Source organism: Glycine max, chromosome 18, assembly GCF_000004515.6.
Source record: "Glycine max cultivar Williams 82 chromosome 18, Glycine_max_v4.0, whole genome shotgun sequence".
Lineage (NCBI taxonomy): Eukaryota > Viridiplantae > Streptophyta > Magnoliopsida > Fabales > Fabaceae > Glycine > Glycine max.
This window is the reverse complement of record NC_038254.2, coordinates 44,636,181-44,663,427: the sequence shown is the minus strand read 5'-3', so window position 1 is coordinate 44,663,427 and position 27,247 is coordinate 44,636,181. Positions and strand designations below refer to the sequence as shown.

Sequence of the window (27,247 nt, the reverse complement as noted above, 5' to 3'; positions counted from 1 at the left end):
CACTTTGTGTCAAATCAATAACTTCACCCAACACCTTACTCATCCTATTAGCTAATAACTTAGCTAGTATTTTATAAAGGCAATTGACAAGGGAGATTGACCTAAAGTCACCAAATCCTTGAGGGTTTTCACACTTAGCAATCAAGGAAATGAAGGAAGAATTAGTACCCCTAGGAAGAATCCCATGTGCATGGAACTCCCTAAGATACCTCATTATGTCATCCTTCAAGAAGCCCCAAAACTCCCAAAGATGGATTGGATTACCATATAGTTGGCAGGGCAAAATCACTTTGATTATAAAACTTTGACTAAAAATCTCGCGGTTCAAAAAGTTAGAAGAAAAAATAAAATAAAAATCGTTAAAAAATTAAAATTGATTAATTATATTAGATTATGACTCAAACAAAAGGGTCTAGCTTAGTTAGTTGAGCAATGTCACAAATTGTTATAAACTTACTTACATTTAAATTTAATTTTTGTGAATAAAAAAAATTATGACTTAAAAATAAAATTTGCCAAGGACATCAAAATTAAATGATACACGATGAAATTAGTTTAAACACAAGAAATGTATTAAAGTGTAAAATTAAACATAAACTAAATAATTTAAAGGAATTGTTTCTCCTTTACATGGTTATTAGGGTTATCATGAGTCGAGTTTAGTTGGATTTACATCCCAAAATTCCAATTTGAATCAAAGTGATCCCTTTAATTTCTTGCTTGCTGGTATTCGTCTAACTGGACCTTCGAGTTGGATGAGTTACAAGTGGTTCGGATGGTTTCATACTAGCCGAGCTTAAAATATGGGCTAATAACTTTTTTGTGCCTCGTGACTTACTAATTTTTTCCCCATTGTTTTTGCACTATTTGAATTTTTCAGAAGTCAAATGAGTTTTTTTATATAAAAAATCAACCATTATGACAGTCCAATGACTAAGTTATATTCAAATTTAATTAATTATATATTTAAATTTTTAGTTGCCAAGGTGGCCGCCAGAAGGTCTTCAATCTTTGGAGCAGGCCTCCCAAACTTATTCATCTTCCTTCCATGGGAAGATAGTTTCAGCTCAGGATGTTCCTGCAAACAATAATATTGATCATGTACAAAAATTATTAACTAGTAAACTACGATGTTTATGTTTTTTACAAATTACATATCTCTCCATTTCAAACTCTCAAAGCAATGTGATTTTAAAAATCTTTGAGAACTGATGTGTCATGGGGTCCGTCTGGAAAACCCTCAACATCAATAATAGATTCTTCAACAGGTGCTTCTGGCTGCTCTTCCTCCGCGGCCCTAGGAGGGTCCTCGACAACATGCTCTTGTTGTCGCTGTCTACGGGCTGATGCAGTAGGCTTCCACCGCTGGGGGCATCATCGTCACTCGCGTCTCTCCTCCTCAAGGCTTTTCTTATAGCTCGGTCTAAAGTTCGACCAAGACCTCTAATTTTAACCATTATTTGCATCGTATTTTTTTTAACTAACTAACATCTTAACCTATCATATCTTAAATTTTATTTTCAATCATTCTCTACAAATAACAATTTCAATTTTTTTTAAAATACATTTTCAATCTTTATTTTCACTAACATTTTAAAATATTTTAATTATTGTTTTCAATTATTCTCTAAAAATAACTAACAATTTCTAAATTTTTAAAAAAACATATCGAATTTTTATGTTCAGTAACTAACATTTATAAATATTTGAATTTTTGTTTTCAATCATTCCCTAAAAATAACTAACAATATCTAAATTTTTTAAAAATACGTATTCAATTTTTATTTTGACTAACTAAATTTTTAAATATTTAAAATTTTATTTTCAATCATTCTCTAAAAATAACTACCAATTTTATAATTTTTAAAAATATGCTTTCAATCTTTTTTTTAAACTAACTAATATTTCAATTTTTTTTGAATTTTATTTTCATTCATTTTTTATAAATAAATACCAATTTCAAATAATTTTTAAATTGTCTTCCACTCTTTTTTTTTTCACTATAAAACATTTTCGTATATCGTATATTTTGTTTTCAATCACTTATTACAAACACATAATATTTTCAAATTTTTTAAAAAAATTATTTCAACAGTTTTTTTTACCTAAAATTAACAACTTTTGTATTTTTTTTCAATTGTTTTTTAAAATTAAATACAAAATGTCCATTTTTTTAAAAAATTTGCTTTCAATTATTTTTTTACCTAAAAACTCATTGTCTAAAATTAAGTAACAATTTTCAACTTTTGAAAAATATGTTTTCAATATTTTATTTCACTAACTAACATTTTTTAATATTTAAAATTTTGTTTTCAATTATTCTCTAAAAAAATAACAAAATCTATATTTTTCAAAATATGTTTTCAATCTTTATTTTCACTAACTAACATTTTTCAATATTTTAATTATTGTTTTCAATCATTCTCTAAAAATAACTAACAATTTCAAAAAAATTTAAATTAGGTTTTCAATCTTTATTTTCACTATCTAACATTTTTAAATATTTTAATTTTTGTTTTCAATCAATCTCTACAAAAAACTAACACTTTCAAATTTTTTTAAATTAGGTTTTCAATCTTTATTTTCACTAACTAACATTTTTAATATTTTTTTTCAATCATCCTCTAACAATTTCCAAAATAAATATGTTTTAATCTTTCTTAAAAACTAAGTAACATTTTTAAATATCTTAAATTTATTTTTCAATAATTTTCTAAAAATAACTACCAACTTTTTGAAATATGGTTTCAATATTTTTTTAATATCTAATCTAAAATCTAATCTTCATAGCAACTAACATATTTTTTTCATACATAAAACCATTACTTCTTAATATCTAATCTAATCTAATGTTACTTATAACTAAGATATTGTTTTTGGTTTTCACCCAATTTTCTTAAACTAACAATCTTTTACAATTTAAATTTTTGTTTCATAATTTAACAAATTTATATTTTCTAATCTATTTTTTTTTTTCAAATCTAATGTTTGTTTTTCAAATCTAATCTAATCTAAAATCTAATATAATCTAACTAATAACTAACATAAATATTTCATACTTCAATAATAAATAAATCATACATAAAATCAATAATAAACAAATAAATCATACATAAAATAAATAATAACCAAATAAATCACATACTAAACAATTTTAAAAAAATCACTTACGGATTGTCAATCCTTATATGTTTTTTCACAGACCAAAACATGCAGAGGCACAAAAATGCAATGAATAAGAAGAAAAGTGCAATGAAGAAGAAGAACAAGCAGCAACAACCAGCAACAAACATCACCAACAAGTGAAGAAATTAAAAAAACTCAAGAAATAACTTACCTCGAAGGAGAACCCACATAGAGATGAAGAAGAAGCAGCAACGCATGAACACAACAAGAACCACGAACATCAGCAACTTCACGGAAGCATGAACGCAACAACGAGAGGTCCTATGGAGTAGGAAGAAAAAGGAAGAAGAAGCACGAAACCGAAGAGGAAGGAGGAAGCAGGAAGCTCAGGAGGAAGAAGAAACGTAAAAGTTTACGGGAATAGTGACTCGTACAGACGAGTCACTATTTAGTTTTATATGAAAGGATGAAGGGCATTTTGGCTCTTTCACCCGAGTTGTTGGGTGTCCCAACAAAAATGTTGGGTGCCCCAAACAACTCTCGTGGTTCGGATGGTTTCATACTGGCCAAGCTTAAAATATGGGCTAATAACTTTTTTGTGCCTCGTGACTTACTAATTTTTTTCCATTATTTTTGCACTATTTGAATTTTTCAGAAGTCAAATGAGTTTTTTTCTTATATAAAAAATCAACCATTAAGACGATCCAATTACTAAGTTATATTCAGATTTAATTGATTATATATTTAAATTTTGAGTTGCCAAGGTAGCCTAATTGTTACATCAATATTTTAATTTTATTTAATTGGTCAAATATACTTTTGCGGGCATTAAACTTTTTCATTTTTTTCAAAGATTTATTCTCAAAATCCATTTAGTAAAAAAAATTACATAAACCATGACAATTTCCGGCCATTGGCCATAGTAAATTTGGTCACAAATTCTGTGTGCTGATGTTGAAGGGCACATAATGATTCGATGTAGTTGCCAAAATGGTGCTAGCCACAGCCCATGCGTGGTGATGGCATTAGAACAAAGGGAATGGCTATTCTTAGTCCCATTTTTGCTATTCACACCCGACGTCCATAATAAAATTACACAAAAACCCTTTTAACTAAAACATTTTTATTATGTAAGAGGCTTAAAAAAAATACAACAAAAATATATTTATGTTGTATTTTTATACAATGAAAAAAATATTTTTGTTTTACATTTATTTGCACCCCTTCGCTGCAATTAAAATACGATTCTGTTGTATAAAATATATGACTAAAACATGTTTTCCGTTGTGTATTATTCACACCCTTGTTAAGCAAAGGAAATATGTTTTCTTTATGTTAATTTTTTCTGAAAAAAATTGTGGCTAGTTGTAGATATGAATTACTTTTTTTTTTAAAACTATCATAAATTTTTCTTCCTTTTTCCTTCACGCGTCCTCAACCAGTGCAAACTTTATATCTCAGGTAAATCTCATAGCATTGCGCATAATAATCATCAAGAGTAAAAATATTATCACTTGTCATATATTACTTTTCTTCGGGTAAAAGTGCGAGGGAGAAAGCAAGTTTTGATGCATAAACACAATTTGGTCCATTTAAAATAAATTACCTGATGACACAATCCACTTTGAAGTAACCCTGTAGAACATTCATTGCATCTTTTTATTTTTTTTCAGATACAGAACATTCATAGTATCCTGCACCCCGAATACGATCATGATTTTAGCATCTGATTAGCATTTTCATAGAATATACAAGAGTTCGTTAGTTCATATTATTGCAAGAAATTAAAGAAAATCATAATCAAGACAGAATAGAATAACGCAGACACTTCTAAAAAAAAGAATAACGTAGACAACTTTTTCTATTTTTCTTTCCTTTTTTTTATTAATGATTAATAATTATTAATCATAACTCACTTAAGAGTCGAAGATACAGAGAATATGTACAAATTTTTTATTTTGTCTTGAACCCCTATTCATCACCAGCAAGAACAATCATAATTAATTTGAAGTTGAATAATAAAATTAACAAAAAAATATTTTAATAAAAAATCGAACTCATAATATTCAAACTATTCCATCTTAAATTTTAACATATCACATATGTTCAATAGTTCAACAAAAATATAAAAGGAATGTGCGTCGGAATATTCTCTTGCCCAAAACATAATTATGAAATATATGTAATTTTTTACGATAAAATAATCAGTTAATCACCATAAAAAACGAACTTATTATCTTAAAAAATCTAAAATCTTATTTTTTATATTAAATTATTAAAAAAATACGAAATACAGTTAATAGTTCTTCAGTTTCACGCACATGGTAAAGCGTCTTCTTGTTTTTAGTAAGAAAAAAAAAATCAACTATAAAATACAAATTCAATTAAATTATAAATATCTCCCTCACTTTCAACCCGTACTCTCTCTGTTTCTAAACCCCCTCACCAATTCTCGCACTCGAGAATTTTTCCGGAAAATCTCACCCTCATTTCTCAGCCAAGAGAAAGACCAACAAAAAAAACATTCGAATTCCTTCTTAATTCTTTCCCGATTCGAAGGATAGAGAAAGAGAAAAGAAAAGAAAAAAAAAAGTTAATGGCATCACTGGGATCTCCGTCTTCATCATTCTGGTGCTACCGCTGCAACCGCATCGTTAGGGTTCCACAAAACGACGCCGTTCTCCTCTGCCCAGATTGCAACTCCGGCTTCCTAGAAGAGCTACAAACCCCTCCCCACTCGCGCCGATCCACGCGCGGCGGCGGCGGGTCCCCCTTCAACCCGGTAATCGTCCTCCGCAACGCGAACGACGTCGTCTCGCCCGAAACGCGGAACTTCGAACTCTACTACAACGACGCCGTTTCAGGTTCCTCCGGCCCAAGCACTCTCCGCCCCTTACCGCAAGGAGTAACCGAGTTTCTTTTGGGCTCGGGCTTCGACAATTTACTCGACCAGCTCGACGGCGCCGCGGGGGGCAGCGCTCCGCCTCCCCCCGCGGCGGCGTCGAAAGCGGCGATTGAGTCGATGCCGGTGGTTAAGATCCTCGCGAGCCACACCTACGCAGAATCCCACTGCGCGGTTTGCATGGAGAATTTTGAGATCAACTGCGACGCACGTGAGATGCCGTGCGGGCACGTGTACCACTCAGAGTGCATCGTGCCGTGGCTCTCGGTGAGAAACTCGTGCCCCGTGTGCCGCCACGAGGTTCCTTCCGATGAAGTTGAAGAAAGTAATAGTAATAGTAACAATAATACTGTGGGGTTGACTATTTGGAGACTTCCTGGGGGGGGATTCGCTGTGGGCAGGTTCATCGGAGGGAGGGAGCTCCCGCTGGTTTACACGGAGATGGACGGAGGGTTTAACGGCGCTAACGGCGCTCCCAGAAGAGTCGCTTGGGATAGCTCTGTTGGGAGGTCTAGGGAGAGCAGAGGGTTCGGTTCTGCTCTGAGGAATGTCTTTTCGTATTTCGGGAGGGTGAGGAGCTCGTTTTCTCGCCGAACGAGAAATTCGCGTGCCAACGGAAGATCTCGCTCTTAAAAAAAAAACACTGCAATTTCCACCGTAACCTCAAGGTTTTTGAGGTCACTGACTCTGTAAAGCGGTCTCGCAATCGGCGTCACCACATTGGTCGCGTTTTGTCATATCAAAGACTCGGCCGGGACGAGACCCCGCAATAAGGTTTTGAAAAAAACGTGATTGCAATTGCGGTCGCATCAGCTGCTTCTGTCTGCAATTTTTTCTGTAGTATCGGAAACAATCACGATACTGCAACCCCGACCACAGTGGGATTTTCAATTTTTTGTGATGTTTTTAGTTTACTGAGTATTCGTTTGAATTTTTAGGGGAATTGCGATTTTTTTTTTTTTTGTAATGTTTTTAGTCTGTTAAGTATTCGATTGGATTCTGATACTGTAAATAACTATAACTGATAAAACGGTTTCTGGAAATTGCTGAATGGCGGTTTTGGATTGGCACAGGGTTTTGGGAACTGGATAAGAGCATTCAGGCAGTTGTGAATTAGTGCTGTTGGATAAGGATCAGACGGTTTAAACTTCTGATATGTATTTTTATAATTGATAATTTATTTATGAGATAAAAATATGATTTGTATTTCCTGAAGTTTTAGTTTTTAACAGTATTAAATGTTGTTGTGTGATTTCTTTTTGCCGATCTCACTTAGTGGGATAAGGCTTTGTTGTTGTTGTATGAGATGAAACATGATTTAGTTAAGATTAGCTGATTGCATGAATGTGTTAAATTCCTGACTGTTTAAGAAATTCAGGTTCAGGGTTATGCAGTTTGCTTGTGGTTGTGATGAGTGAGTTAGGATGGAAGACATGAAGATGGGATGTCATGTTAGGGTGGAAATTGGGGGTGGAAGAGGATCTTGTGTAACTGTTGTTGTATCTCTTTGTCTTTTGGTTTTGAATAATTTTATTGGTTTTGTTGTTAGAGTAATTAATGCTTGTGAGTTATGGTGTTTTATTTGTTTTGAAATGTGGTTCTATTGGGTTATGAGAAATTATGACTTCTATTGTTGATGTAACATGGTTTGTTTCTTTGTCTACCACGGCTTTGGTTTCTTATGGGTTCATGTTAGGTGGTGTTTAATATTTGTGGGTCTGCTTTGGTGGCATTTGTCGCTTTCAAATTTCATTTTCCATGTGATTGGTTTAGGTAGATGAACATTTCACACCTTTAGAATTGGGCAATTGAAAATTGCTTATTCATATATGATAGTACCAAATAGCAGTAAAGGATGGGTTAAGGAAAATAGATCACCATTTGAAATAAGAACTCCACCTCCTTTTGTGTTGTCTGATGCTTATTTAGGAGGATCATGCTACTTATGACTGAGTAAATTGTCAATCTAGGGATTGACTCTCACCTATGCCTTTAATGGTCTAATCTACATTTAAGAAGCTATGTTGTATTCTCTGGTTTTGGGTGTCCTTTTTCTTGCTTGACCACTTTCATTTGCAAGTTTTATCTTGACTGGGTAAAAAAGGAAATAAATGCTCATAACTTGAATAATTTTCAAGTGTACTTTTCATATGTATTTCTCTTGTAGGCGGTTGCCAGTGATACTTTGAAGGTATTGTGATATGTCACTTTACTTCACTAGAAGATTGAAGGAAAGTAATTTGACAACTGAATGCAAAATGATGCCAGCATTAGCTGCATTCAGATGCCATTTGCATATGCTGACTTCTTTTGTTGGGGAATTTTCTTATTACTAATGTTTGAGTGAAAAATCTTTTCTCACTATAGTCAATAAAGTGATATTTGTATGTTTGCTTAATGGCATTTGACATGCTTACAAAAAATTGTTAAGGAGGGATTCTCTGATATCTTAAACTCGCCATAAACTTGCATGTCTCTTTTTGTGTTTTACCAATTGCTTTTTATGTTTTTTTCTACTGAATGCCAGGATGCCTCTATTGGGATCTTATGTGATGCATTAGGAAGTTTCATTGCGCCTGTGGCTCTCTGTCGTTATTTTATAGGATCTTTTCAACTTTAAGCATATGTTTGCCTCAATTTTCTTGAGTTTATGCATGACTCAAGGAACACACTTTCTTTCCCGAGCTTATAATGCAATCTGGTATTTGTTAAAATGACTGGAATCTGTTGATTCACTCTATTGCTTGATGACATGTGAGATTTGGGGTTTTTATTTATGGTTGATTCTTGATTCTAGGGTATGGTTTCTGGTTTACAATTTTAAGCTGTATACTTTATGCATAATCATCATTAATGTTACGAATGATTGGTGTGGTCATTTGCTGCAGCAGATGTTTTGTCATCATCATATTATATGATTATCTTTTGTTTAGGTGAAGGTTAATAAAATATCTGGAGTTTTCAAACAATAAAATGCCACATATCCTACCTTGGTATTGGTAAGTGTGTGAATGACTCTTGGTTTAATTTGTGTGCTTACTACTATCTTGGAAAGATTTATACTTATTATGATTATAATTTATAATTTGTTTTATGATAAATTTGATCAAACTAAAAAATTTACACCAATATATAAATTATGAATATATTGATAAAACACGGAAGATAATAGGAGTTTTTCAATACATTAACATAAAACTCATCATACTACTTATATCTATTTAGATTTTTGACAGCAATTTTTGGTTACTATATTTCTAAATCTAATATAAACAATTATTATATAAATTTCATTAAATAATAAAAAGTAATATCATATATACTATATATTGATATAATTAAATTTAAACTTCATCATAAAGTGTTGTTTATAAAATAATACTAATAGTTATTAAAGTTACAATAAAATGTATGTTATAGATCGATATAATTGAGTGTATAGCCATAAATATTAAACTTTCTAAAAATTCTTCATCTTTTTGTTATTTTTTTCTTAAAAAAATAAGAAGTTTTTTTTTAAGAAGTTTTAATGTTTGGTTCAGCTTTTACCTATAAGTATTTGTGATATAATTTTACAAATTTTTTATATCAAATAAAATAAAATAAAATAAATTATTCAAGTAAGAAAAAATCATAAAATTATTATAACTTCAAAGTATCATCAGAGAGTGTAACACCTCAGTCACATCTTAATTAAGGTGCTACAAAATAAAAAGGTCCTTTCATTTTTTTTCTCCCTATCCCATTCCCTCTCTCGCACAATCAAACAAACACAAGCCTCTATACGAAGCCTTTTAATCTCGCTCTCATTTTCTGACTTTCTCAGGTACGTTTTCTCAATTCTCCTTTCCCAATCGCTTCGTGCCAGCCTTGTCGCAATCTACTGTTGGATCGGTGTAATTTAAATATTCACGCATCGTTGATTTGATTTCAAAACAAATGTGTTATTTCTATTGGCTTTTAAACGTTTGATTTTCGTGTGTTAGCTCAATGTTGTTCCGAGTGTTTGTTGTTTTTCTCCAACCGAGTCGAACATGTCTAGTTTCGTCGGTGTCCTTGTTTCTGATCCATGGCTTCAGAGCCAGTTCACTCAAGTCGAACTTCAAACCCTCAAATCCAAGGTATGTTTCTTTCTTCCTCTCTTTTGATTTTTTTTTCTTCGACACCACAATCTCAGACTCAGAACACGCATTGTGTATGTTTGTTACATTCTTTCTATTATGTGTCAGAAAGGACTCAATCAGGACGTGTTACTGTCGGAAATTTTCGACCTATTTTTAAGAAATTGAAGGGTTTCTCTGAACTGTTCACTGAGGATGAGATTAAGGATGCCTTGGCAGAGTCACATCAGAACATGGATGAAGAGATTGATTTTGAGTCCTTCCTTAGGGTGAGTTTTTGTTTTTTATTTTTATTTTACCCACTGAGAAGTTGAGGCATGATTTCAGCCGAACTAAATCTTGTATGACATTTTTTCTCTTATTCACCAATTTGCTTCCCAATTTTACTATCATAATTTGTCAAAACAATAGTGTTTCACATTGTTTGGTTAGGACAATGTCTAAGGACAACAAATATACTCTCTCATCAGAAAAATAAAAGCTACAAAAAATCAATTCAACACTTGCTGTCAAAAAATTATAATTACAACAAATGCTTCATCACAAAATATTGTGTAAATTTTTATCATTGGCGATGATTCTTCCTCACCAAAAAATGTGTAATTTAGGACCAAATTTGTGCAAATAAAGAGTAGATAAAGATGAAGGCTCTTAGCTTATTTTGATGATGATGATGCATTTTGTTTTGAGGAACCTTAGTCATTATTAGGATGTATGTTTACACTTATAATGCTTGAATGTGTGTGGTAAACATGCTTACATGCATCCTAGACTAGGAGAAGTAGATCAATATTACTCTACATGCTAATCATTGCATTAATCATTGATTTGAAGCCTTAAAGAGTTGGACTTTGTAACTTAGCTTTTATAATCACGAAGTTTCAACTTTGCATCATGATAATCGACTGTATGCTATTATTTTCGACTATATCGAGCCTTTGAATTCTCATAATTCAGAACAACTCACAGCTAATCGATTATCCTAAGAATCTAATTGACTATCTAGTTCTGAAGAAGTTGTTGCTTTTTCAAACAGTTGATTAAATGGTAATATAATCAACTATATGTCCTTCAGAAAACCCAGGTAATGCGAAGAACAATTTTGTTGACAATCTGTATGGCATAATCGACTATTTTAGTTATGAGACTATAAAAATGAGTTTTTTGAAGGATTTTGGTGTGACACCTTTATCTCTCTTATTTTTCATTATGTTTTCACTAAGAGAGTTTCTAAAAACCTCAAAGTGTCATCACCACTTGAATCCTTGATTAAAAATCATGATTTCACATGGATTTAATGGATCTTGGCATGGATCATGAAGAGTAGTTTGAAGTTACATAGGGAGTATTTCAAAACTTTTATATCTTTCACAGACAAGGTGAAATCTTTCCTAAATTGTGATTCTATTTTTTTGTTTTTCATTGAGTAGGGTTCTCAATGGTTTGCATGTAATGGGTTTTTTTACATGTGTGTTAGATCTTGATAGGTTTTCAAGAGATTAGGCATATGTGGTGTGCATTTGCTTGTGAGTTTATTTGTGACTCAAAAGATTATAGTTGAAAGGTTCAAGTCAGTTGCTTGAATCAACTGGGTGTAGATTTCCTAGAAATCAAATCAATACAAATTATTGTGTGCATCTTTGTTTCTAACCTTTAATCTCAAGTATCACTTCTTGCATAAGATTCTTATCCTTTAAGCTTTGAATAATTGTCGTTCATAATTGGGTAAGTGTTTGTTTGAGTTTAAGGAATCAAGAAGTATTTGCAACACACCAAAAATCTCTTGGATTAATTGAATTAAGGAATGTATTTTGAAAAGTTTTCATGTGGGGTCATATATCATTTTGAAATCAATTCTCTCTCTTTCTTGGTTTATGATAATTTTTGCCATTATTTTTTACATATAAGGCACTTAGAGAAGTTATTTGCATCTAACATATTAATAAAATGCATATTTTTTAGTTTCTTAATGGAATCCACATTCACATGTCCCAACCTATAATGCCAAAGATTAACAGATTCAACAATATAAGCACAACCAGTAGAGAAATTATTATTAGATGCAAAAGCAATAGTGTTTAGTACAAACAATCCATCAACAAGGTGGTATCCTTCCCCCACAAAGTCCTCATTCTAAGTTATTATGACTTTATTAGCTTCAAAAACCAATTTTAGTCTAGCTTTATTAAGTAAAGCTACTAGAGACTGGATTCCTACGTAGGGAAGGAACATACAAGACATCACTCAAATATAAGATTTTTACAAAAATAAGTTTGAGCAAAATCTTTCCTTTATCGAGTGCTTCAATTGTAGCAGAATTTCCCATGAAGATACATTCTCCATCAATAACATCCTAAAATTGGCGGAAGAGCTCTTTGTTGGTGCACAGGTGTTTAGAAGCTCTAGTATCCATAATCCAATCTACTTTGTTTTCCACCAGGTTTGCCTCCACTACCACAACAGCTATCACTTCTTCTATTTCTGCCAAGTTTGCTTGAGGTGCAGCAAGCTTCTGACACTTCTTCTATTGTCTCTATCTCATATTGCATTGGTATGCTTTGTGACCAAACATGCCATAAACATAGCCAACAATCTTCTTTTTTTGAATTTTGTTGTCACTTTTGTTGAAGTTAAGCTATTTTTTCTATTGTCCTTGTTTCTAGAATTTTTTTTCCCTTTGCCTTTGAACCTTTTTTGATTAGCAAACTCAACAACATTAGCATTAAATGAATCTATAGAATGTGAAGCATTCTTATCTTTAAGTCTGTTGGCCTCTTCAGTCTTCATATGGTTGATTACAAATCTCTTTTCTTTTGTTTCAATTGGTTGCGACAATTACTCTAGGAGGATGGAAATTTCTCCAACATCATGTTAGCCTGCAATATCTCGCACATCTTCATTCCTATATTCAACACATCACCAACCAGATTCTTATACTCATGAACCTAGTCCATGATTAGTTTGTCATCTTTCATTCAAAAACACAGTCAATTCCCCACCACATATTTTTTCTTTCCAACATCATCGGTGCCATAGTGTTTGAAGCACACTAGTAAAGGGGGGGGTGGGGGGGTTGAATAGTGTGATAAATAAAAACTTGGTCTTTCGGAAACTAATAAAAATTTTTTCAAACAGATATCAATGGACAAAGGATTTTGTCCAAGGAGTTCAAAATCACATTGTGCTTAGAAACCAGTCACAAAACTTGGATGTAATAGTGTAGAAGTGATATATAGAAAATAACTAGTTATATAGAAGCAATAAAGAAAACATAAAGGTTTTATATTGGTTTTGTAACATCCCATTTTTTTTGTAAACTAATTTAAAAAAGATTGTTATTTATAAATAAATAGAGTTTGAGAAAAATGATGAGTTTTTTATAGTTAAATAAATAAGGAGAAATAACTTTATTAATTAAAATAATGGTTTGAGAGAAAATAAAAAGAGTATTTTATTTATTCATTTGATAGGGAATAAAATATAGTTCTTTTTTATAAAATGAGTACCCTATCTATAAATAGAGACATCTTAAGTCAATTTTCTGACGATACTCTTTACGTCTCCTCTTCCTCTCAATTTCGTTTTCCCTTTTCCTCCTTCCAAAATCATCTCTTTTTCTCGCATACCACCAAATCTATCTCAGAAAAACGATGATCTCAGACTCATTCACCGTTGGATTGTCGTAAAATTTAAAAACCAGGTTCGAAACTCATTTTCGAACACTCTCACCGTTAGAAATTAAGAAAACATGTCAGAGCTGAGAAAAATATCCTTTGTATCGTAGTTTTTTCTTTTCTCGCAGAAACCCAAAATTGTCTCAGTAAAACCATGATCTTAGATTCGTTAATCGTTGGATTGTCGTGAAATTTTGATATGTGGTTCTTTATTTATTTGTGTACATCTTCACTGTTGGGATTTGCAAAATAATGCCTATAGATGGAGAAATATTCATCGCACGTAGATAATGGAATGGAGATTTCAATCTCTTCTCCTTCTCTCTAACGTTTTGAGAATCCTATCAGAACAATTAGAAGAAAAACTTAAGGAATCTCGGGAAATCGTTAGAGATGTTGCTATTACTGTCACAATACACACGTAAATCCGCTTAGAGGTAAGGAATGAGTTATTCACAATTGGGGAGTAATGAAAACATATGTAGAGATCCTTAGAGTATCAACTAAAATGGGTTTTTGGGTGTTTATGCAAATTTTGATTTTATCCTTGCATTTATAATTGTGAATTATATATGTTTGACAAATCAATTGATGTCCCAATGAGAAGTTGCTATGAAATTGATATATTCTTGTGTTGAGTGTGAATCCTTAAAAAATTGAGTTCTTTTAATTAACGCGAATTATATTCTAAATAATATTCTTTAATGACTTATTTTATACAAATTATTATCTTGTTCTAACTCTCCCACAATGATGATCAACATGTATGTATGTATGTATGTATTTTGTGTCATGCAAATATTATTTCTGTGTGATGCGTATATGAGTTATGAAGCGTGATAAATTATTAAATGAGATTATAATATTGTTATGAAGATTGAGTAATGCAAAGTGAAATGTGTCAATTTATGAGATACGTGTAAACTTGATATGGTTGATTGTGATATAATGAGATGTGAAATTGTGAACATGAATTTTAGTTGTAAGTGTATGGTTAACACTTGATGTGATATTACTTATGTTGTGAGCTATGAATTGTATAATAATCTGACCAATGTTTATCTTAAGAAAAATGTTGATTCGCAGTGTTAAAGGAAAAATGTAGGTTTCCTATTTATGAACCAATATTAAATTGTAGTGCAATTGTATTGAACGTGTTCAAAACATGAGTGTGAGGTCATGAGTATTGTATAATTCATGAGCAGTGTTTATAAATTGAATTTGTGATGAATTGTGGAATAATATGTTGTTTTGGGATTATAATATTATTATTGAAATTTAGTACAAGTGCAAAGTTGAACTGTGTTAATTTGTGATATACATGTAAACATGTGATGATGGATTGTGATATTATGAGATGTGAAATTGTAAACATGAGTTTTAGTTGTGAATAAGTGTGCAGTTAACACTTGATGTGACATTACTTGTGTCGTGAGTTGTGAATTATACAATAACCCGATCAGTGTTTATCTTGAAAAAAATGTTGATGCGCAGTGTTAAAGGGAAAGTGTAGGTTTCCTATTTAAGAACCAATGTTAAATTGTAGTGCAATTGTGTTGAACGTGTTTAAAACACGAGTGTGAGGTCGTGAGTATTGTATAATTCATGAACAGTGTCTGTATGTAAAAATTGTTTTAGGGGTTGGATCTGAATCAGGCGGGAGAGACCCGAACAGACTCTTCGGAGTGTAGACCTTGGGGGTAAATACACTCAGTTTGAATGCTCCTTTAAGTTTGTGCTGATCTCATATGATTGGAGTATTCTCGCAAAACAACGTGATCCTGACTGGTCTCCCTATGATTTTACTTAGTGAGAGTAATCTGACAATATCCATTTTGTAGTGTGTCTTGTTATGTACTCCTAAGCGCCTCAATGTGGTTTTTCACTAACATGGTACCACATTGTATATAGCATTGAGTCTCAGCATAACTGTTGCATAATGCTTGCTAATTGTTTATTATGAAATTGATGTGTTATTATATCTTGATCGGATTGTGTGATTCATGTGTAATGTGATTGAAGATTGAAAAGTGAATTTTAAATGACAAAGAGGTGGAATTACATGAGTTATGTTTAAGTAAGTTATATCTCATTTATTATATATATATATATATATATATATATATATATATATATATATATATATATTAGCTAGGAATGTGATAACTCACTCCCCGTGTGCTATTTGTGTTTGGATCATGTGATGATCTCGAACTTTGTATTCGTGGGAGTAGATGATTAGGTGGATGACTATGAAGAACCTCATGCTAGAGGAAACGAGAACACAATACTCTGATAGGATGTGACATTAGGATATATGTTTCTATATTAATTGCATGAAGTCTTGGACGACCTTGTTTTGAGACGAGATGATTTATTATTTATTTGGACAAGTTTTATTTTGATGTTAAAAAAGTAAATGTGAGTCTTTTACCCTTTTGAAAGGCTTGTATTTAAATGCGTTTTAAAAAAATAATTAATTCAGAATTCTTATTTCTTTTATTATTAGTACATATATGTATGAGGTAGGAGTCACAAGTTCACCCCTACTCTTGGGCTACGTCCAGTTCTCCTTCAAACCTTGAAGGGTTTCACTAATCAATTCTTTGATTACAACTAAGTATACTCTATGCCACTTCTGGCTACAACGAATACTTTCTAGGTCACTCTTGACACTACATTTAATCCCCTAAGATTAGAACCCAAGTATTTTTTGTCACTAAGTCACTCTTAGATTTTACAAACAATATATGTTTGATAGAAAATGTATTATAATCACTCAATGAGTGTTTACACAATAAGTTCGAATATAATGAAACTCGCTAACTTGGCGGAGCTAAGATTCACTCAATATGCTCAAGTTTCCTTCGACCAGTGGACTGATAGCATTACAACACTTGTTCATTTTTTCTCAAAATATTCTCTTGTAATTCGACAACCTTAACATGAACATCTTTAGGTTTCATATAGACTTCAGAACTTCAATCCATTGAGAAATTCCAGTTGGTCGTTGTTTAATAGCTTTGGTGCTTGACATGAGGCCATTACTGTGCATATCTTTAAAGAAGTATAGTTTGTCAATGTTGTCTAGTGCTCAAAGCTGACTTACAACATACAAATTGAAAGAAACATTAATAACATAAGACAAAAATAAATTAAGAATGTCAAGATAAGATAATTTAAATCTTCCTTTTGTGCGTTATGGTGAGAGTTTCTTACTAAGCCTATGGACGTTACTTTCTTGTGATTGTTTTCAATACTTGAGGATATAGTAACTGTTTCATTGCTTTTATACTGTGAGCCAAGTGTTAAAGCACTTGTCTTCTCAAGACTTGACACTGAAGCAATATCGTCTAATGACTGATATTTTGCCTATCGTCTAGAGCCTTTCATTTCATGTTTTTCTGTGCTTATATATATATATATATATTATATTATATTTATACTTTGTTAACATCAAAATCTTAGGGATTTAATTGTTTAGTACAGTCCAAGTGACTTGGACACAACCAGACTTAACAATGTTTCAACAGAGTGTCCCAGATCTCCTTCAGAGACTTTTGATTGATGGATATATCAAACATATTATCTATCATACGAGTCGATAAATGACTCGTTACAGTTTTGTTGTCCTTTGCATATTTTATCTTGGCCTCTTCACAAGCTTTCCCGGTTGTAGCAAGTGTTGATGTTATAAGTGCTTTCTCAGTTCTAGTAGGTATAGGTGTTGCTGGTACATCAATGTTATTAATTGGGTCATTGGGAGGATCATCAAACAATGCATAATCAACCTCTCGGGCTTCAAATAGAATCATCAATTTTTGTGACCATCACTGATAGTTCATTCCATTGGGAGGTACTAACTTTGACAAACCAAGAACAATCTTTGGCACATTCTAAATCATTTTTGTTTATTACTACAATAAAGGTTCACTTTCAAATTGTTAGAAAAATAAGGAAGAATAATACAAAATAGAAACACAAAAGAAGCAGTTGTGCCATGGAAACCGCTGTCTTGAAAGCGAAACTTGACTGGAATACCTGCATGTTGCCATTGTCCAATAGACTACACCCTTTTCATCCTACTCCTTATTACTTAATTGATTTTCTTGACTTGTTAGCACGATTTGTAGACAATTTTGATGGTCGATAACAATGATAAGACATATTTATGATTGTGTTGAGTGAAGGAAACTTGCCAAATTACGAGTTTTGATATTTACAAACACAAAACAAATTTGCACCGGACAAGTTTGAATAGTAGGGGTTAGCAATTTCCGTATTTGTCTAAACAAATTTATAATTAAACCACTTGATTAGGTAGCATGGATGAATGTGTACACGAGTGGTATGAACAAAGTATTACACTCCTTTTGCGTGTAAACTTGGGCTGGGTCAATCATCTTTGGACTCTACAAGATTTTGAAAATAGGAATTGGCATAATGAATGTTTGCGGAAGACGTGCTGACTTGATTTCCTCTCTGAATAATTACTTAGAATTTTTTCTTAACTACTACTACTACAGAGGGAAGAAGTTGCACACTATGAGCATAAAACAATTTGACATTGTCACAATTCACATTATTCTGTTACGAATTATATATTCTATCTGACATCTTTCAACACATTTATTTTAAAAAAAAACATTGGGAGAAATTACATGCAGCATTATGAAGAGTTTTTATTAGACAATGTTGTTATCATTGTTTTTTTTCCTCATACATTTGAGTTTTTAGGTGAGATTATTTGTTTTTATTTGTTGTCCATATGTACTCCTTACTAATTATATTTAATATTTTATTATTATTATTTTTTGTCCAAATCAAAAATTATTTTATTTATACTTTTTAAAACAATTAACTACAAGGAAAAAAAATGTAAACTTTAAATTCTAAACCCAAATCAAATATTAAACAAAAAATAAGGTTGTTGCTACCCGCATCCAGCATTGCTGGTACACCCAGTAAAACAGTAAAATTCCATTTTCACCCTAAAGCTAATACGAAATGGCTTACGGAATTCGTAGGAGGCCCAAACAGTTTTTTTTTGTTTTTTTTCAAAAATATTTTAACCAATTGAGCTAATAAGCCAATTATGTTATAAAATAATTAATATCGTTATATATAACAAGAACATTTCTAATGCATATTTCATGCACATGTAAATTTAGATAATAAATTTTATGATAATTAATTTTGATCTAATAATTTATTTACTTACATATATAAATTTTTATCAAACCTATGATTTTTATTTACAATTTATATATGTAAAAAAATTAATTATTAGATCAAAATTAATTGTCACAAAATTTATTTTTTAAATTTACATGTGCATTAAATATGCATTAGAAATTTTATTGTTATATATAGCGACATTAATTATTTTATAACATAATTGACCTATTAACTCAGTTGATTAGAACATCGTGCTAATAACACGAAAGTAACAAGTTTGATTCATGCATGGGTCATTAATTTTAAATTAATTTGTAAAACATATTTTTGAAAAAAATTTAAAAAAATTGTTTGGGCCTCATATGGATTGGTCATAAGCCCAATTCAATTCGTTTGGCATCGTTTGGGCCTCATACGGATTCATATGAGGCTTATGGATTGATCAATCCATATTAGGCTTACAAATTCATCAATCTATCTATTTTACAGAAGGACAAAAATGAAATTTTGTGATTTTTCTGAGTATACCAACAATTATGCTGGATGCGCATAGCAACAGTTGAAAAAACAAAAAACTGGAATGACACCCACATGAATTTGGGTAAAATATTCTGGACTGAAGATAGCGTCTTAGCCCAACGGCCTGTAAGTTTAGAAATAGGTCAACCCAATAGAAAACATGCAAAAATTGATTTTCAAGTAAATCAAAACATAATAAATAATGGTTAACATTTAAACCACATAATGGCATACTAAAATCTCTTCAAGCATTTAAAAAATAAATCAATCAGATTCACAAATATATTTATAGTTAAATTATTATATTGAGATTTTATTCCTAGTTATTAATATTTTCCTTATTTTTAACTTTTCTAGTTATTGTAAATAGAACAAATTATTTGATCACAAATTTAGGATTAATTATTTCATTTTTCGATTATGCCTTCCTTGTATATATACATTCACGTACCTCTTAGTAGAGTGAAACATTCAAGTTGGTTATAAATACCTTGAATAACCTTTACAAATTATTAATCACTTTATTTCTTACAAACTAGAGTGTTAGATTCATTACAAATGAACCTCGCATTATCATTGACACGAGAAGACCTTATGATATTAACCCTTTCAAGAATTAGTGAGAATATAACATGAACTTCTTTTAAGTCATGAAATTTTATTATTAAGAAAAAATTATTTTAAGAAAATTATATATAAAACACCAGACTAGAATTAGAATAGCCCAAAGTATAAAAAAGGCATATCCTCAAAATAATTGAGTCTAATTTCTAAAATCTAAACTCGTCGAAATTAGTCTAAACTCATCCTAATTTTATAAAAAGTCTTATATACTTAAAAAGTGTAATTTGGGATTACCCTAGTTTAGTACAAGTCTCATACTTAAAATAACTTACTTCCTTTATTCCTATTTATAAAATTTAATTATCTAATTCATTACAATTATTGAAAATCATTAATTTAGTAGACAATAATAAATTTATCCAAACTGTTTTTTTCTTTTTTCAAAATTACCCATATCATTAATAATCTTCCCTCTCTTGTATAGACTCTTTTTTCTCTTCTAATCAATTTCTTATCATACAATTAATTTGGGATATTCTAGTCTAAAAAAAAATAATGCATGTGACAACATGAAATTGATCTTATAAAAATAAATAAACATCATTTTTAATTTGGATCTTATAATCATAACGATATCGTGGAAATGCTGCACGGACCCATATATATATAGAAACAGAAACAGAATCACCTTGATACTAAACCGGAGGAAGTATAACAATAAATTCTACATTTGCATTTATGTTTGTTTTTTTTTTCAATTTGACACTTTTAAATAGTCAAGTTTAGACAACAAATTCAGTGTATATTATAATGTCTCAAGATTTTATAAAATTTCTAAATTATCTAACTATGTCAAAGTTATCGAATAGGATTTGATTTTAGCCAAAGTAATTATACATGTCAAAGTGTAGTAAAGTAACTTTCCTCTCAATAACTTCTTCACTTCATGATCTTTTCTCTAAATATTTGGTTGTTTGATTCTCTTTAGAGGGTGAGATATTTGAAAAAGACACACCAAGGTATAAAGTCAATAAGACTTGCCAATAAGCAATAAATAAATATAATAAATGAAAATCAACAATATTTTTAACTCAAGAATTCACTCATATTTATAGATACCTTAATGGGTGTTGGAGTTATGAACTTTTATATTTGACTATCACTTTAGGTAATCCGTCGTTAATTATTGTTACAATTGTTAGACAAGTGACCTCAGATATCTTAAAAAGGGGGGGGGGGTTGAATTAAGATATTCGAAACTGTTTCCCCTAATTAAAAATCTATTTCACTTTTTACTCAAGTTATGAATTCCCTTAATGACAATCTTCTTAAATATTAATTCAAATGAAACAATTTGAATATGAATATAAAACAATAATAAATAAAGGAGATTAAGGGAAGAGAAAATGCAAACTCAGTTTTATACTGGTTCGGCCACACCCTTGTGCCTACGTCCAGTCCCCAAGCAACCCGCTTGAGAGTTCCACTATCTTGTAAATTCCTTTTACAAGTTCTAAACACACAAGGACAATCCTTCCTTTGTGTTTAGAGATCCTTTACAACAAGAGACTCACAGTCTCTTAATCCCTTAGAGAATGAGAAGAAGAAGAAGAACAAATCTCTCTAGAAAGAGATGGATTTTACAGATTGAGCACTCAAATAATTCCTTAATGAATTGCAATTGAATTGGCCAAGGAATTCTTAAGAGGATAAAATGAATTTGCTCTTTGAGAGGATAAACACTTTGTTGTTCTGAAAATCTCTAAGCAATTTCGTGTTTAAGTCACATATATATAGACCATTGGTGGTCATGAATAAAGCCTTTGAAAAGTTGTGACTCTTGAAATTATTTTTCTAAAAATCCTGTCTGGTAATCGATTACAGTAATTGTGTAATCGATTACAGCTTTTAAAATTTGAATTAAAACGTTTACTAACTGCTGGTAATCGATTACCAAAATTGTGTAATCGATTACACAGTCTAAAATTTCGAATTCAAATTTTTGTAGCTGTTATAAAATGTATTTGGCCACTGGTAATCGATTACATCCTCTGGTAATCGATTACCAGAGAGTAAAACCTTTGAGAAACACTTTTTAATTTAAATCACTTGGCCAAACCTTTGCTAATTCAATTAGGAATTCCCTTCCTAATATTCTAGTGATCATCTTGATGTTGTGACTTGTAATCTTGAAGTATTGTCTTGAATTTTAATCTTGAAAAGCCCATTTGCATCAATTGCAACACATCATCATGATCATCATCAAAACATCAAAGCCAATTGTATCTACAATCTCCCCCTTTTTGATGATGACAATACAATACCTGAAATCAAGATTCAAGCAAGCAACAAACAATTGTATATAGATAAAATGTGCATGCGTTTACTCCCCCTATATTTCGGAATACATGATCACTTGATTTCTAAGTTTGTTAAGCAATCTTTTCTCCCCCTTTGGCAACATCAAAAAGCCAAAGAACTCGGAAATCAACACAGATATAACAATGGAGTTGTAAGATATAAATATCAGCGTATAAAACACAAGAAGCCAAACTCACAAAGAAGAAATAATCAAACCAGAATCCAAATAACTGAAAATGTCAACAACCACAAAATATCCAAGACTGAAATTTAAAAACCAAAAGATAAATAAGCAAAGTACTTAGCATAATAATGTAAATTCTAAGAAACTAAAAGCCAAAATACACGGCTTATAAAAAGACATATAGTCAGAAACTAAAATCTAAGAAGATGGAGGTGGTGGAGGAAGATCAAAACTCTGACGAATGTATCCGACATCCTCTTCAAGCTGTGTAAGGCGAATGTCCATACCGGCAAAGCGTGAATCTAACGAGTCGAAGCGGTCACCAACATAAGAACGAAGACCCCGTAATTCGGAGAGGACTTCATTCATGAGTGCGGAATCTTCACGTTGAGGGGGAGGTGAAGGAGTACGTTCATCTTGAGGAGGGAGTGCATCCTTCTTCAGCCATTGTCCATTCCGATCTTTACGATACCCAAAGGAGGTCACTGCACCAGCACCAATTGCAAAGGAACGCTTGACTTGAACAAAGGGTTCATCATCAAGCGGAATTTGAAAATGACGCAAAAACAGAGTAATCAAATGTGGATAAGGAAGAGGTGCATTGGCCCGTAATGCCTTATGCATTCGGTACCGAACCAAATGGGCCCAGTCGATCTGACGACCGGTAAGAAAAGCCCACATAAGAATCAAATCCTCCTCAGAGGCTTGTGCTAAATTTGAAGACCGAGGTAGCAAAATTCTAACAATGATATAATGCATGATGCGATTATCAAAAGTTAATGACTCGGCCAGCAATCTACCGGTCATTTCAGCTTGATCATTGCAGACCATGCGACGAGCATCATGACTTGAATAATCGAATTTCCAGTCATCAACAATGGTGCCCTCAAAAGGTGCACCTTGACTGGGTAAATGAGTCAAAGAAAAGAAAAGTGACTGATCAATGACCATAGAATTACCATGCACCTCAGACATAATAATACCATCCTGAATTTTTAAATTGCAGTAGAAGACCTTAACAAGTTCAGGATAATACGGCAATTTTAATGACATGAAATCAACAAGACCAGAGTTTTGAAACACTTGATAGCAATCAAACGTTTCATCATTAAAGAACTCTACGTCTAGGTACTTAGGATCTAAGATTATTCTAGAAGAAAACTGAGAAAGGTATCGTAGACGTTGATCATCGGATGAAAACAGTGTTGATGATCTTGGAGATGACAAAGAAGGAGGAATAGGTGCTGTGGGTGCTCCGGATGGGCCGTGACGGCGATGGGCAGCAGCGGTAGCGGTGGAGGATGATCCCGTTCTCTTCTTTGATGGCTCTGCCATTTGATGAAGTTTTTCTGGATTTTGATCGGTGGAAGTGAAAGAGGAGTGAAAAAGAGGAAGATTGGGCTTTACGGGACGTGATTTGGTGAAGAATTGAGTGAGAATCGAAGGTTTGAAGTTCTAGGTATGGAGGAAAACGTGGAGGATGCTTTGGCTGCGCAGCAGCTCTGATTTCGTGAGTATTTATAGAAGATGACGCATTGTAATCGATTACAGGTATTGGTAATCGATTACAGGCCCAATAAGCCTTCTGGTAATCGATTACAGGATGTTGTAATCGATTACAGGCTGCCTGTTCATGTGTAATCGATTACACTGGATGGTAATCGATTACCAGAGCCTATCCTAGGCTAGTTTCTTAAGAGAATATCTATATTTATGCTCAAATACATCCTATATGACTAATTTTCACTATTAATACACTAAATTCAATCATTCAATTATTATATACACAAGAAATCATAAATTCTATCATAAAAACAAGAATTCAAACAAGATCAAACAAAATAATCTACAATCAAAAGGTAGAAGTAAATCAACCAATCAATCAACCAATCAATCCCTATTTTTCTAAATCTCTTACATCTAAGAGACCTAATTCTCTTCTAATAGAGAAGAACACTTCCTTGGGGAGAGGTTTAGTGAAAATATCAGCAAGTTGATTCTTAGTGTCAACAAATTCTAATACACAATCTCCCTTTAAGACATGATCTCTAAGAAAGTGGTGTCTAATCTCTATATGTTTAGTTCTTGAATGTTGAACTGGGTTTTTGGATAGATTTATGGCACTAGTATTATCACACTTAATAGGTATGCGATCAAGAATGATGCCATAGTCAGATAATTGTTGCTTCATCCATAAAATTTGTGCACAACAACTACCGGCAGAGATATACTCCGCTTCAGCAGTAGATAAAGCAACACTGTTTTGTTTCTTACTATGCCATGAGACAAGAACCGATCCAATAAATTGACAAGTTCCACTTGTACTTTTTCTATCAGTTTTAGATCCGGCAAAATCAGAATCAGAATATCCTATTAAGTTACATGTTGAATTCTTAGGATACCATAATCCTAAATTGATTGTTCCTAATAGATATCTCATGATTCTCTTTACTGCACTTAAATGTGATTGTTTGGGGTTGGATTGAAACCTAGCACACATGCATACACTAAACATAATATCAGGTCTACTAGCAGATAAATAAAGAAGAGATCCGATCATACCTCGATATTGTTTTATGTCTATAGACTGACCAGATTCATCTTTATCTAAGTAACAATTAGTGCTCATCGGTGTAGACATGTGTTTTGCACTATCCATCCCAAATCTTTTGATCAATTCCTTGCAGTATTTGGATTGATTGATGAATATACGTTCTTGAGTTTGCTTGATTTGTAATCCCAGAAAGTACTATAGTTCTCCCATCATTGACATTTCAAATTCACTTTGCATATCAAGGGAAAACTCCTTGCACAATGAATCATTAGTGGATCCAAAAATTATATCATCAACATATATTTGAACCAACAAAATATCATTATGCTTTCTCTTTATGAACAATGTGGTATCCACTTTACCTCTGGAGAAATCTATTTCTAGAAGAAAATTGCTTAATCGTTCATACCATGCCCTAGGGGCTTGTTTCAAACCATAAAGAGCCTTTTGTAATTTATAAACATGGTTTGGTTTATCAGGAATTTCAAAACCAGGGGGTTGTTCAACATATACCTCTTCTTGAATTAAGCCATTTAGAAAGGCACTCTTAACATCCATTTGATAAAGTTTAAAATTCATTATGGATGCATATGCCAATAGCATTCTAATGGCTTCTAATCTTGCAACAGGAGCATATGTTTCTTCATAGTCTATTCCTTCTTCTTGATTATACCCTTTTGCTACTAACCTGGCTTTATTTCTAATAATTATACCATGTTCATCTAATTTATTTCTAAAAACCCATTTTGTACCTATGATAGGATAATTTTCAGGTTTTTCTACTAATTTCCACACATTATTTCTTTCAAATTGGTTTAATTCTTCTTGCATGGCAATGATCCAATTATCATCTATTATGGCTTCTTTTATATTTTTAGGTTCAATCATGGATACAAAAGCCATATTATTGCATAAATCTTTAAGAGAGTGTCTAGTTGTTACCCCTTTTGAGATATCACCAATAATGTTGTCGAGGGGATGATCTCTTGAAGTTTTCCATTCTCTTGGGAGTGCATCATTGGATTTGCCTTCTTCTGGAGGATCTTCATTGTTTCCTTTGTCATTTCCTTTGGAATCTTGTTCATGAATGTTCATATGTTCTAAAGAATCAGCAATGTCATCTAGCATATTCTTTCTTGACAATATAGCATTAGATTCATCAAAGGTAACATGAATGGATTCCTCTATATTCATAGTTCTCTTATTATATATTCTATATGCTTTGCTTTGTAATGAATATCCAAGAAAAATGCCTTCATCAGATTTTGCATCGAATTTTCCTAGATTATCTTTACCATTATTAAGTACAAAGCACTTGCAACCAAAAACATGTAGATGAGAAATATTAGGTTTTCTACCATTAAATAACTCATATGGGGTTTTCTTTAAAATAGGTCTTATCAAGGCTCTATTCATGATGTAACATGCAGTATTGACAGCTTCAGCCCAAAAATACTTTGGAAGAGAAGTATCATTTAATAAAGTTCTTGCAATTTCTTCCAATGACCTATTTTTCCTCTCAACAACTCCATTTTGTTGAGGGGTTCTTGGTGCAGAAAAATTATGTTCAATACCATGTTCATCACAAAATAATTCAAAATCTTTATTTTCAAATTCACCCCCATGATCACTTCTAATGGATGCAATCTTGAGATTTTTCTTGTTTTGTATGACTTTAGCAAGTTTCCTAAATGCTTGGAATGAATCACTTTTATGTGTAATAAATAATGTCCAAGTATATCTAGAGAAATCATCAACTATAACTAAAGCGTAGTAATTTCCTCCAAAACTCATGGTTCTAGATGGACCAAATAGATCCATATGCAATAACTGTAATGGTCGAGTGGTTGAAACAACATTTTTAGATTTGAATGAGACTCTTGTTTGTTTGCCCTTTTGACATGCATCACATAGTTTATCTTTTTCAAATTTCAATTTAGGCAAACCAACTACTAAATCTTTTGAAATTAATTTATTTAAGTGATCCATGTTTATGTGAGCAATTCTTTTATGCCATAACCATGGATCATCATCTTTACTAAGAAAGCAATGATTGTTTTCTTG

The 27,247-nt window shown here is 32.0% G+C and overlaps 2 protein-coding genes across 3 annotated transcripts; both read left to right on the top strand.

Moving 5' to 3' along the window:
* The first annotated feature begins 5,519 nt into the window (after positions 1-5,519).
* On the top strand, positions 5,520-7,236 carry LOC121172634 (E3 ubiquitin-protein ligase RDUF1). Its single transcript, XM_041012286.1, has one exon. It carries the CDS (start codon positions 5,723-5,725, stop codon positions 6,659-6,661), a length of 939 nt encoding a protein of 312 aa, XP_040868220.1. The 5' UTR covers positions 5,520-5,722; the 3' UTR covers positions 6,662-7,236.
* Positions 7,237-7,354: 118 nt separating this feature from the next.
* On the top strand, positions 7,355-10,645 carry LOC100778994 (fimbrin-5). Of its 2 annotated transcripts, XM_041012287.1 has the most exons (4): positions 7,355-9,027; positions 9,855-9,924; positions 10,015-10,149; positions 10,258-10,645. In XM_041012287.1, the coding sequence occupies exons 1-4, from the start codon at positions 9,002-9,004 to the stop codon at positions 10,315-10,317; spliced, it is 291 nt and encodes a 96-aa protein (XP_040868221.1). In that variant the 5' UTR covers positions 7,355-9,001; the 3' UTR covers positions 10,318-10,645. The 2 variants fall into 2 exon arrangements, with proteins under 2 accessions (XP_040868221.1, XP_040868222.1); XM_041012288.1 differs by lacking the exon at positions 7,355-9,027 and having other exon boundaries at positions 9,855-10,149.
* Positions 10,646-27,247: the final 16,602 nt, after the last annotated feature.